We start from the raw sequence: 14,694 nt of genomic DNA on the forward strand, positions 1-14,694 counted from the left end.
ACTGATGATTCAAGGTCTTTCTGTAGCAGTTCGTCTTACAGCAGGGTTCCTGTTAACTGTTTGCTCCAGCTATTTGCAACTTGGGAACGGCATCTCCCAGGCAGACCTTGATGATAAATAAGCTCATACACCAACCATTAATTGAAATAACTCTTTACTGTGACTAAAATTTACAAATTGAAATAACTCTTTACTGTGACTAAAATTTACAAATTAAAATAACATATTTACGATAAAATTTAATGTATAAAATAAAACTGCTATGATACACTATATAAGAATTAAAACTGTAATAAAATCATTGTGATAAAATAAAATTACCTAAAATAAACTGAATTAAAGGCGATAAAACCTGTAGCTTTTGGAAGTATCAGCTTCCTTCCTGAACAGTAATAAATCTTCTGTCAACACTTCCTTATGTATAACAAGCTCACGGTATTTCACCACGTGGTTCCATCGGCGCATGGTCAGAACTGGAAGCGGAAATAGCTCGGGAGCGCGGAAAGCAAAACCGTTCATCCGTACTTAGGACAATAGTTTCAAATGGGGGATGCAAACACATACCCCTGTCCCTATTCATGGCATTGTTGTCCGATGAACAGATTCACAGGCTCTCGAGCCATTTACGGTCCCAGAATCCATGCACTCGATCCACAATAACCGCATCCTCTGGGGAGATTTGATGCTGCCTCTCCCAATAATACTCAGCCACAGCAGACTTATTATAATCAGCGGTTTTTATAGCATTTAAATGCTCCCCCAGATGATCCTTTAACCGCCGTTTTGTTTCGCCCACATAGCATTCCTCACAATCCGGGCATTTTATCCTGTAAACAACTCCACTACTAAAGTCGTTTACGATTGGATCTTTTACCTGGGACACAACTGTGTGCAACCTCCTCCCGGGAAGCTGCACACAGCGTGTATTAAAACCCCGTAAAATTCTGGTTAACCGCTCAGTAAGGCCCGGATAGTAAGGGATGTATGTGGTAGCCACAGGAACAAACGGTTCCCTATGGTTGGACACTATTCCTTTGCTGTATATGTCCATAATCCTCTGGGGGGTATCCGCATTTTCTAAGGTCTGCCGTGACCCGTTTGATTTCACATTCTTTGTCCTCAGAAGTAGTACAGTGTGACATTGCTCTGTCTACCAGAGCTTTTACCACACTATTCTTATGCTGTCCAGCTTGTGCTGAACTGTAGCGGGTGTACTGACCTCTACACATAGGTTTTTTAAAACCCGAAGTTTTTAGGCTAGGGCCTATCCTAGAGATCAATACATCCAAAAATGCAAGGGTGCCACCTGTCTCCATCTCTGAAGTAAACTGTATAAATTGGGAGAAGCTATTAAGCCAATGAAGTGCATCCTCCTCTCTCCCCTTTTTGGACCACGGTGAAAGTATTGTCAACGTACCTCTTCCATTTCTTCATGTGAAACTGGAACTCATCAAAAATTATACTCTTCCATGGCCAGATTGGCCATGATGGCGCTAATGGGAGAACCCCACGGCTGTACCGTGAATCTGTTTGTACATGATTCCTTTAAACACCATAGTGGTGCTGGCCAAACAAAGTTCTACACCTAAACAAATGTCCTCTATACTTAAAGGCAATCAGTTAACCAAAGAGACATCGTTACTCAATGCCATTCTCACACAATAAATTCCATGCTTAATAGGAATGCATGTAAATAATGACACATCAAAAGAAATCATGGTCTCATTTTCATTTATAATCAAATCCTTCACAAATCCCACAAACTATTGTCTTTAATGACGTAGTCAGACTGACCCACTACAGGCGAAATCAGTTTTGCCAAATACCCTGACAAGGCATATGTGGGGCTGCCTATAAATGAGACAATGGGTCTAAGAGGGACTTCCGCCTTGTGAGTTTTTGGCAATCCATAGAACCCGTGGAGTTGGCATCCAGTAGCATGCAAATTTTAGTCACAGTAAAGAGTTATTTCAATTAATGGTTGGTGTATGAGCTTATTTATCGTCAAGACATGAATTTACCCAACCTCAGAGGCCTTTTCCAGGAGACTTGATGATTTCATTAAGCAATTGCCATCCCCTTTTCTATTATTAGGAGATTTCAATGGACATAATACTCTGTGGGATAGTTCTGACATCAATTTTTTTGTCATTAGTCCCCACGTGAATAATATTCTCTTTACCCCCCCTTAAAATCTGACAATCTGTTGGTGACATCATTAATAGTTGCTCCTGCCAGGCATACTCTGGTTCTACTCCACCTATCCTTATTACAAAAAATATTCCCCGTTTCCCTGGCAATGGATACTCCTAATAAAATAATGTCCTTTTTAACCAGAGTAGTTTGCACTTGGTTTTTCTGTTTTGAGGCCCGAATCGGGTGTGCATCACTTGGTAAATTTCTGGAGTCTTGAGTCCCTGATGAGCTCCCAGATGCATTATTCTCGAGGGCAAGCACCCGTTTTTTCAGGGACTCAGATTGTTCCATCAGTGCACCAAATTGTAATTTAAGATCGGTGGGTGCACTCCTTACATCGATCACAAAGAAAAGAATCCCAGGTGGGCTATGATTAGTCACCAGGTCGACCTTGGAAAACATTCCACAGGTTCCGCAACGGATTAAATCATGCTCACCCGTAAATCGCCATCGGCTATTTCCGTAGAGTTGAAGAACTCTGAGTTGAAGAACCCGTGGAGTTGGCATCCAGTAGCATGCAAATTTTAGTCACAGTAAAGAGTTATTTCAATTAATGGTTGGTGTATGAGCTTATTTATCGTCAAGACATGAATTTACCCAACCTCAGAGGCCTTTTCCAGGAGACTTGATGATTTCATTAAGCAATTGCCATCCCCTTTTCTATTATTAGGAGATTTCAATGGACATAATACTCTGTGGGATAGTTCTGACATCAATTTTTTTGTCATTAGTCCCCACGTGAATAATATTCTCTTTACCCCCCCTTAAAATCTGACAATCTGTTGGTGACATCATTAATAGTTGCTCCTGCCAGGCATACTCTGGTTCTACTCCACCTATCCTTATTACAAAAAATATTCCCCGTTTCCCTGGCAATTGATACTCCTAATAAAATAATGTCCTTTTTAACCAGAGTAGTTTGCACTTGGTTTTTCTGTTTTGAGGCCCGAATCGGGTGTGCATCACTTGGTAAATTTCTGGAGTCTTGAGTCCCTGATGAGCTCCCAGATGCATTATTCTCGAGGGCAAGCACCCGTTTTTTCAGGGACTCAGATTGTTCCATCAGTGCACCAAATTGTAATTTAAGATCGGTGGGTGCACTCCTTACATCGATCACAAAGAAAAGAATCCCAGGTGGGCTATGATTAGTCACCAGGTCGACCTTGGAAAACATTCCACAGGTTCCGCAACGGATTAAATCATGCTCACCCGTAAATCGCCATCGGCTATTTCCGTATGAGTCACAATACCCTCTGACATGTTTAAGGCAGATCTCATAACTACCATTATAAAATTGGCTAAATATCAATGAAAATTAACTTTATAAAATTATATCTATAACATTATTAAAATCAAACAGTTACAGGAAAACCAATAACAAAATAACCCAACAATATCTAAATAAATCAAATATTTAAAAGCACTAATCAACAGTAATCCAATCCACTTAACTGAGGAGCCCTGACGAAGCACATCCGCTCACCTCGAATGCCAACACTCGAAAGCTTTTGGGGCTTTTGTAGTATTTAGAAGCTAACAACCTTTCCAGAATACAGTGTGGCTTCCGATGGAACAGGTCAACACTGGACCAGCTAATCCGCTTGGAAACATCTATTCATGATGCTTTTCTGAAATGCGAGCACCAGGTGTCTGTTTTCTTTGATATGGAAAAAAGCGTATGACACAGCTTGGAGATATGGAATTTTAAAAGACATATATAACTTTGGTCTTAAGGGACACATTCTCCTCTTTATAAAAAAAACTTTGTTGCAGACTGGTCTTTCCAAGTTTGTATTGGATTCACCCTCTCCCAGCCATTTTGCCAAGAAGAGGGAGTTCCAAAAGGATCAGTTCTAAGTGTTATGCTTTTTGCTATCAAAGTTAACTCTATTACTGAACAACCCCACCGTAAACAGTGCCCTTTTTGTAGACGAAGTTACCATCTTTTTTCAGTCATGCAATATGAGGGTCATTGAAAGACAATTGCAGCATGCCATTGACCACGTCAACTCTTGGGCAGTGGCTAATGGTTTTAGGTTCTCGTCACAGAAGACCGCCTGTATACACTTTTGTCCCAAACGGAACCTTCACCCAGAACTGGAACTTAAACTTGGACAAAACATCATTCCAGTAGCACCCGAGACAAAACTCTTGGGGCTCATTTTCGATAAGAAGTTGACATTTTTACCCTATATCCGTGAATTTCAGACAAAGTCCACGTGAGATTTGAATCTTGTACGTGCTATCTCCTCCAGTAAATGGGGAGCAGACTGCTCCACTTTACTCTGCCTTTTTTGTGTGCTTGTCTGATCCAAATTAGACTATGGGTCCCAAGTGTACACATCGGCTAGACCCAGTTCACCACCAAACCATCCATATTGCTACTAGAGCATTTAGAAAATCTACTGTCCAGAGTGTATATGTCAAAGCAAATGAACCACCACTGTCATTCCGATGAAAGCAATTGTCTTTAAAATATACCTTTAAATTGTAATCCCTGCCAGACAACCCTATGTGGGCAGCCGTTTTCGAGCCATGATGGGAAATTCTATACAACACTCATCAGACTGCCAACCATCTCTTTGGCATCCTTGTCCAAGAGCTGCTCAGAGAGCTCGACATCATGGTATATAATGTTGCCCAGTCATCAAGGCAACCACTTCCACCCTAGCATGCTCGCTTACCATCATGTGACTTCTCCATTAAAAATTGGGTTAAGGCCATAACTCCATCTTCTGTCTACCAACAACTCTGTGCTGCCCATCAAACTGAATATTCCAAATTCTTGCCTGTCTTCACTGATGGCTCGAAGTCATAGTTGTCTGTTGGATCTGCTGCTATCTTTCCAGGTTGTACTATATTTGGGAAGATTCCCCAAGAATGCGGCATATATACAGCTGAGTTGTATGCTATAGAGTTAGCCTTGGACCACATTAAAACCCATAAGTATCAAAGGTGTATGGTGTACACTGACTCTCTACATACACTTCATGCTTTATCGGGGATGGGGTATAATCCTCATCCATTCGTGACTCACATTCAGCAGATGCTATATTCTGTCTGAGTGTTCATTCAACATTCATTTTTGCTGGATTCCAAGGCACATTGAGGTCAGGGGAAATGAACTGGCAGATGCTGTGGCCAGATCCTCAGAACACCACAACACTTATTGCCTGTTAGCCCCCTATACAGACAGGCAGCTAAAACACACTAAATTACTCTCCCAGTGGCAACAGTCTTGTCATGAGCAAGTCACAAGCTCTATCAGATAAAGCCTGTAATCCGACACTGGCAACCTAGTCTGCACAGGAACCACAGAGAGGAAGTTGTTCTAGCTCGCCTCTGCATAGGACACAGTCATCTTACACATGCATTTCTGCTGAGGGTAGATGACTCTCCTATGTGTGAGAACTGTGGCACCATTTTAATCGAGTTTTAGACACGAACATGATTTATATTTTACCGCTTTTAGTCATCTGACTGAGCCTTATACACTCAGTCAGAATTTATCCAAAAATGACCACATGTCTGCTATTTTTAGTTATTTAAAATTAGTCCTTTTTACGCGTATTTAGAATTTACCTTTTATTGTTATTTATATATTGATATATCTTTTATACCTATGTCATGATATATCTTAACATAGTGATCTAATTTATTAGGTCACCAAAAGCTTAAATTTTTTATATATGACCTAGTTTTGGCACATTATAGCCATAGTTGCTAATGCACCAATAAAATCCAAAACAAACAAATAAACTCAAGGCCTTTAGGCTGCCTTGGCACTCATTCTGAACAGACTGCATATCCTTCAAATCTCATGGCATGTATGTACTTCCTTCATAGTGATTTCCTTATTTATTTCGTTCATATCCATAATTTGTTTAATATGGATATATTAAACAAATTATGAATATAATAAAAAAGCATAATTTGTTTACTATATTCATGAAGAATATAAGTACAAAAATGTGTGCCTATATACATAGCTGCCAATTTTCCATATTTACTATAGATAATCCATCATTTTTTACTAAATAAGAGGGGTTTCTCCATCTTTTTGCAAAAATCAGTTTTTCCTCCATCTTTTTCTTTCCACAAAGAATAATAAAGCTATGTTAAAATTGGGTTTTTTAAAACTTTCCTAATATCTGCTTAATTTTTTTAAAGAAGTAGCTGTCAGGTCTGCTCTAGTAGTCAAAATAGAAACTCACAATAATAGTATTGTTCCCAGTTATTTGTAGTCATTTATTACTTGTGTAGTGCAAAACTAATTAACAATATCTTTCAATAAGATATTGTTAATTACAAAAGAACTACAATGTAAAATTTCAAAAGCATACACTAAAGATTTTTCATGTATTCTGTAATCTGAAATAGGTAATGTGTTTGCCTTGTGTACCATACGTTGATATGGTTTTTCAATTTTAAGCAGCAGGAAACATGATGTAATCAGACACTTGCAAAAAAAAATAGCATTAACAACAGTATGCAATGCTTAGAAATGCAAAAGCAAATGTTGTATGTGGTGAGTGTTCATACGCATCTTCCTCTGAGTTGTGCTGATCGCACAGGTACATTTTTCAGAAATATATCTCCCACCACCATAATAGTAATAAAAAAAAATAATAAATAAAAAAACACGGTTGTGGAAGAGCAAGAACAACTGGCATTGTTAGTGAAATTGCACAGACAAAGAAAGAAGAGGTGATGGTTTGAAAAAGCGTGCTGTTGTCAATTACTACTGATGGCAATCAGTGATCAAAGTGATTCTAAGCTATATCCTATTGTGGTGATATTTTGTAATTAAAAAAAAAAAAAAAAAAAACCATTAAATCAGGGTTGCTGTCAGTGCCAGCATTGGAAATAAACTCTACAAGATACAACATTGTAAAACATGTTTTGAATAACCTGAAAACTTGCGATTTCTTTAAAAAACTGTCTGATAGTATTGATAATGCACTAGGGTAAGCCTAAAAACTGGCATAGCAACAGTATTAAGAGGAAATTTAACACTTGGTGGTAACCCTTGTCATCTTTTAAATGTGTGTGCTGAAAAGGGATCTGCATGCCTTCCTGAAAAAGCAGATGAATACTTGGTGGAAATTTCCTTCTATTTAGAAGGAAGTGCTAAAGGGAAAGATAGATTTATACAATTTCAACTGATGCATGCCACTGAAATAAAAAATATTTTTGAAGCATTTGTAACAAATCTCTTTAAAGAGGAGATTAAAAGTGGTGAGAAAGGCAATATAAGCACTTCTCATAGCTACAAAGTGCAAATGATCATTAGTGAGTGGCATGAACTCACGTTCAAATTCAGTTCAGTCCGAAAGTTTTGAAATAAGACATTGATGAACTCAAGAAAAAGAATTTCAGAATTGAAAACTTTTCGTAAAAGCAATTTATACAGGCCAAGCAAGCTGATAATTCTAAGCATGTTATCCTTACTTGTGCAGAAAATCTGTTCATGTTTCTCTGTTCTGGAATGAATAATGCAGTTTGCTTTCTTTTAAACATTATGCCAACATTTGAAAATCCAAACATAGCCCTTCAGTCCACTGTATCCCACATCCATATACTGAAGTCATTACTCCTTGATACATTTAAAAATATTATTTGCAAATTTATTTTACCAAAAGTTTTCATGTCTTCCATTTGAGAAATTTATTACTGTAGTAGACTAAACCCAAAGGTGATTCTAGACCCAAAGATGATTCTGACTTAATCATAGTCATTTCTGTTGCCAAGGTTGTGGAGAGTTTAAAACAATAGGAGATTTTGTGTTTTTGCTCACAGAGGAAGTACATTATGACTGCATGGTGCACAAGTTCCCGTTGAAAAATTATGTTATTATAAATGCTTGATATATCACAAATTTCATCAGTTGGAAGTGTCATTTTTAAATGCGAAAGCTTTTGGGAAAAGTTTCCAGTACTTCTTGCTTTCATTAAAGATAAAGAAATAGATGAAGCAACGGATGTCTTTCAGCATCACTTTTACCAGTTTCAATGTGAAAACCTACCAGATACTATTATGAAAGAAGAATAAATTAATATACAGTGGTCCTTGGTTAGGGAACTGAGAGAAGCTTCCTTTTTATATAATCCCAAGTTATGCTTGGCATCTCAACAGTTTCTCATAGTAATGTTAAGTGTGAGAGAATATTCAGCCAGGTTAGAAAAACTTGAGTTCAGTTATTCTCTTTCTAGTTGAACTTCGGCAGTGTTCCTGACAGCCAAGTCTACACAGCACGGCCATTGTTACAAACAAAACCAAATGATCATTTCTGAAAAGATCAAAGTTTGCAACATTATCTTTCTTGAAGCATCAAAATCAGTTGATGGCTAATAGAGTATTCAAACTGAAATCAACAGAAAAATGGTAGATAAGCTACTGTTTAAAAGCGTGCTGTACTGATAAACAATCCTGTGCCTGCATTTTATTTTGAAATGTGTACTTTGTCAGCAAAATTTAATTTTTAGTGCAGTGGGGATTTTACAAAAATCCTACTTTTTCTGAAAAATCGGTTTTTGTGATTTCTACTCTCGGTTTCTACTCTACGATCAGTTTATACAACTGCTTTTTGAAAAATGCTCCTGTTTTTCACCTGTTTTGCCCCAAAAATCTCTTGCTTACAAATGCCTGATCTCCATCATTTTGGAAGTCAGAAGTTGGCAATTATGTGTGTAGGTAACCTCTGTGAGATTGCATTAATTAATAATCTAGATGAAATTTTTTGATTCTGGGTTTAATAATATTTAAGAAAATGGGTAATGTTTCCAAACTCAATCCCATTTCCAGGTTATAGTAAAACTTATGTGGTTATTTTGATTAAGGTGTAATTTAAAAGGGCCATCATTCTCCTAATAGAAAATCTGTTCATGGACATGTAGACCAGAGAACCCAAGGCTGCTCTGGAGTCTATGGCAGCTTTGGATGGGGTGAGTGCAATGTGGATGGAGAAAGGATCCTGGAGATGGCTCATGGATTATGGATAGTTAATACCCAGTACAAGAAGAGAGACCAACATCTTATTACATGTCATAGTGTTGGGCATAGTACCCAGGTCGACCACATGATTTTGAGAGCCAAAAATAAGAAATGGTGCCAAGACTGCAAAGTCGTCCCAGGAGAAAGCTTATTCAATCAACACGGACTCCTGGTATGTGATATCATTATTGAAGGAACTTGACAAGGCTATCACAAGAAGTTTGGGTTCAAGAACATGGGCCTAAACTGAGACTGCAGGAGCTGCTCCTGCAGGCTTTTAGAGAAATCGAAGAGGATCCAAACCTGATGACTGTGGACCAAATATGGAACAAGGCCTAGATAGAGATTATAGCGCCATTCTAAAAGTGTCTGAAAAGAGTCTGTGGAGGTGCCCAAAAAGATGATGTTCGGTTCAGCAGTTACATTTTTCTTTGTCCCCAATGTCCCGAAATCTCTTTCCTTTGAGGGTAATTTTCATCTTGAGAAAGAGAAAGAAAGAAGTCTACTGGATCGGGAGAGTAGAACGGATGGTTGATCTGTATAATGTCATGTTTTGTCACAAATGTCTTCACAACAAGTGGAATGGGCAGGACATTATCATGTAGCAAGAAATAGCTGCCTTTCCCTCAAAATTGTGACCTCACCCAGGATATGCACTTCAAATCTTTGAAATGCCTCTATGCAGAATGCATTACAAATTCTTTATGAATTGCATCTGTTGAAAAGCATCATCAGAATAGTCTTGATCCCGGACTTCTGTAAATGAAACGTTTTGGGCCTTGGGTTGTACTTAATTACCCAACACTCATCTCCAATGACAATACAGTTGAGAAAATTAGGATTGCATTGACAATTCTGAATGTAGTTCAGTGGTAGATAAATAGTAGTTTAGTTTAATTTAATTAAAATAAATATAAAAGGAATTTCATCAGATCGAGTCAGCTTCCTAAATGAATAGGCACCTCCGTGGGCAGGAGCGGCAGTATGTAGCACACGCTTCTTGATTAGACCGGGGTTCGAGCCTGTGACCACCAAATATGGAGGATGCGGAAAGGTCGGGGAATGACCACCGCATATCCCCGGAGCAATATGGCCTTAGTTGCTAATGCTCCTAATTATAAAAAAAAAAACCAAACCTAAATGAATATTTTTGAGAACAAAAATTTCGGCCATGTGAAGGTTATTGGTATCATATCATAAAATATCATCTCACAGAAGAATAGTTCATTCTAAGGAGAGGCAAGAAGAACATGTATTGAAGAGAAGAATTTGCACAAGGAATGTACATGAAATAAGAGTTAAGAGAGTAGGAGAATGAATAAAATTATAGACTAATTTATAAATAAAACATCAAGACCGGAGATTACTTCATAATAAATTAAGCATGACTAAATGAAACCGACTGCATAGAGCAGCGTTTCCCAAACTGGGATCTGCAGATCCTGGGGGTCCATAGACCAGTTCCATGGGGGGGGGATCCACAAAATGGTGATTAACCTTATATATATATGATATGTTATGTGCATATAACAAACATATACGTATGTTATATATAGGGGTCTGCAAAGTTCTTTTGATTTTTTAAAGGGGTCCGTGAACTTCTTTTTGGATTTTTGAGATGGTCCGTAGATCTCAGTAGTTTGGAAACCACTGGCATAGAGCATTGTAATCTTTGCAGCTGAACTCTTTTTTGAAACAAAGGAAATGAACAAATTACAAGAGAGAGCGAGATTGATTGCTGGAAAGGAGACCAAATGATTAGTCTTTGACAGCTAAAATTACAGTAGAATCTTGTTAATACAGAGTTCCTGGGACCTAAATTTTCATGTTTTGTAATGATGAGGTTTGTAGTAACAAGTTCCACCAAAAGTGTCAAAATTGTATTATTAATTTTTTGTACATATATCTAACAATAATATTTAAGAATAAAATAAAATAGTAAAATTGAAAAATAAAATCAATGCCAAAAGCCCTGTCTATAATACTAAGAATAATAAATTTTGTTTAATTTTCTTTTATTCATCAGAACTAAGAGAAAAGAAACAACATAATATTGGAATAAAAATGTAGTATATATATGTACGAGGTGCTACCCAAATATTCCCGAAATTTGATTGTTGCATGGGAACTATGTCTGGTACAGACTTGTGGCATTAGGTAACACTGCATGCATCCTTTGTGAATCAGTGTGCCACATGGCATCAGGCTGGATAGTCATTGAATATTTATGTGCAGTTATTTGGCGGTGTGTTTCGCGTAGTTTGTGTTTGTTGCGATGGCTGATGTGAGAGAGCAACATACTTGCATCAAGTTTTGTTTCCTTCTTAACAATACAGCAGCAGAAACCCATAAGAAGTTGAAACAAGTTTTTGGTGACAATACTTTAGGCCAGATGCAGACCTACCACTGGTTTAACCGTTTTTAAAACAGTCAAATTTCAGTTGATGACAGCGATTGCTCTGGGCGCCCGAGCACCACCCCAGGTAATGTCACAAAAGTTTGGGTGGTGATCCGTGAAGACCGCAGGCAGATCATCCACAACATTTGTGGCATTGTAGGACTATCGTACGGCACGTGTCAGCAGATTTGAACATGAGAAGGATTGCAGCCAAGTTCGTGCCACAGTTACTGAGCGAAGACCAAAAGCAGCATCGCATGGAAGTTAGCAGAGATCTTCAAGAATGGGTCAGGAGTGATCAAAACTTCTTTTCTGTGGTCGTCGCTGGTGATGAGAGTTGGGTATATGGGTATGACCCAGAAACCAAGCAACAATCATCCCAGTGGTAGAGTCCATCTTTGTCCCGACCAAAGAAAGCCTGACAAGTGAGGAGCAATGTAAAGTCCATGCTGATCTGTTTTTTGGATATTGATGGAATTTGTTCCTCCTGGCCAAGACCGTCAGTGCAAAGTTGACGACCTGAGGCGGTTAAGGGAAGCTGTCAGGAGAAAACATCCAGAGAAGTGGTGCACAATGAACTCATGACAACAAACAACATGCCGGCCCACACATCTCTTGCTGTGGTGCAGTTTTTGGCATCCAACAACATGACAATTGCCCCCCCCCCCTATTTCCCAGACCTAGCCCCCTGAGACTTCTTCCTCTTCCCAAGAATGAAAATCAAGCTGAAGGGTCAAAGATTTGACAGCGTAGAGGATATCCAAACCAAATTGCAGCTGAAGACTCGGATAAAGGAGGACTTTCAGGAGGCATTCAAATCATAGGAGAAGAGCTGGGATCAGGGGACTTCTTCGAAGGTGACGGTAGCAAATAAGACCCGGGGTGAGTCTAATTTATTTTATAAATACATTTTGGGGACTTTTGGGTATGTGTAATTAGTATCATAAAGTAGAAAATGAATTACAGTCTTAATATTAAGGGGAATTAGCTCTTTAATCTGAATTTGTATAATTTAAAGAAAGAATCTAATTCAATTTGCACATTTTTGTCTTATGTGCTTCCTAAATACAGCACAGTTGTTATTAAATTCAATAGTTTGTTTGTTTATCAAAAGACTAGCACATTCTCTATTATGTTCAATTCATTTTGGGCATCTTTTTTAGAAAGTAGAGTTGAATGCTCTTTCACTTTGTTTCACCACTATCAAAAACTTCATTTTGATTGGTACTCAATAGCTCTTCTGGCATTGATGTGAATTTGGGGAGTTTTTTAACAAACTCCTCAAATTCGTCAGCAAAGTCCATATCTCCCTTCCAAGTTTGCTATTACATTTGTTTTTTTGGACTATGATTTGCCTCCCCCCCCTCTCTCTCTCTCCCTCCTCTCTCTCTCTCTCTCTCTCTCTCTCTCTCTCTCTCTCTCTCTCTCTCTCTGAAACAGCTCATTATTACGCTAGATGTAATACTCTCTCAAGCAGGAGCAATATTTCAGATATCATCCAAAACATTCCATTTTGGCTGCAAATTGTTTCTCCTTCTATGTTACAGATCAATTAATGATTGTCACATTCAGTTGTATGTAAATGAACGTGCCACCTATCTCCAAATACGGAGGATGCAGAAAGGTCAGGGAATGACCACTGCATATCCCCGGAGCAATATGGCCTTAGTTGCTAATGCTCCTAAAAAAACCAAATAACAACAACAGCCATCTATCTCCTCCATAGAGAGGATGATGGAGGGATTTAATGTTTTTGTGGCTAATCTGCAGTTGCCACTGAAAAAAAATTTTATATACAATTTGTTACCAGGTATAATCATAAATTATATCCATAACACCATAAAGCATACATCCATCTGCTTTATAGCGTTATGGAAATAATCTGGCTTACAAATAAAAGAGAAGCAAGAGATCACAATAAAATTGTAAAATAATGAAGTAAATAAAGAATAAGAACTAATATATCTTTTAAATTCCAATTTATAATATATGGAATTGTGTGTGATAAGCAAATGAGACTCATAAAAGTTTAAAAAATAGTAATAATAAGAATAATAACTGTTTATTAATTTAGCCATGAGGGATTACATTGAGGAAAAATCAGTATTGGCATTACGAACCATACAATAATATCTCATTTAGCAGAATCCCAGTTACTTCATTGGTGTTAACCAAAAAGGAAGTGGATCATGTCAACTGTATATTAGGTGTGGAGAATGGTCAGTGTCATTGAAAACTTGATATTCTTTATCACAAAACTAGTTAATGAATTTCATAGTTTTGGTCCGCTTAGTTTTTTAAAAACCAGATTTGATTTAACATGGTGGTACTTGTACAAAAATTAATAGCCATGTGGGAGTCAGTATCAGCCTATTCAATGCAGATTTCACAAAAAAAAATTTTAATAAAGAAACTAGGAAAAAATCAGTTCCTGAAAAATGCTGCTAGGTGAATAGAATTGTTTTGTGTCAGGGAGATAGAGCTGATAATAATAATAGGAACTAATCTATGCGGGTACCAGCAGGTTAAAATCTAACTAAGAAAGTAAAATCACCATTAAGTAACTTATGCATCTTTTTCTCTCTCTCTCGACTTTATTTAATTAGGATCTGGTCTTGTTTTGCACTGGGAACAAGGAAATTCTCAACTTTTTGCATCAGGAGATGTTCGGATAATCAGAATTTGGGATTTGGACAAAGAGATTAAAATCCTGGTAAGAATTTGCTTAGTGTAAAGAAAAATATGTATATATATATTTTTTATTATAGCCTTAGTAAAATAGGTACATGCTATTTAATTGGATATTATGTTAGTTATGTTGGTAGAGGCCAAAAATATAAAACCGAATCTATATAAATATATGAACATATGTAATATAACATGCTGACTAAAATATACCAGGCGAGGAACCCACAGACTGGAGATGTGCAAATGTGACCCCAATTCACAAAGGAGGATCAAAGGCTGACACAAGTAATTATAGACCTGTGAGTTTGACTTCTGTTCCAGGAAAATTAATGGAGGCACTGGTTAAAGAAGCACTGCAGGATCATCTAGACAAGACTTCAGTTATAGCTCAGACACAGCATGGTTTTGTTAAGGGGAAG

General features: G+C 37.7%; 1 protein-coding gene across 2 annotated transcripts in view; it reads left to right on the forward strand.

Annotated features, from left to right (window-relative positions):
- raptor (regulatory associated protein of MTOR complex 1) overlaps positions 1-14,694 on the forward strand; it is a 638,589-nt gene that overhangs the window by 515,267 nt on the left and 108,628 nt on the right. For both annotated transcript variants that reach the window (XM_090389485.1, XM_090389491.1), the window contains exon 26: positions 14,194-14,300. In XM_090389485.1, the coding sequence (XP_090245611.1) occupies positions 14,194-14,300 (107 nt within the window). The remainder of the gene's footprint in view (positions 1-14,193; positions 14,301-14,694) is intronic.

This window comes from Mastigoproctus giganteus, chromosome 2 (genome assembly GCF_048544385.1).
Source record: "Mastigoproctus giganteus isolate SK-2022 chromosome 2, ASM4854438v1, whole genome shotgun sequence".
Taxonomy (NCBI): domain Eukaryota; kingdom Metazoa; phylum Arthropoda; class Arachnida; order Uropygi; family Thelyphonidae; genus Mastigoproctus; species Mastigoproctus giganteus.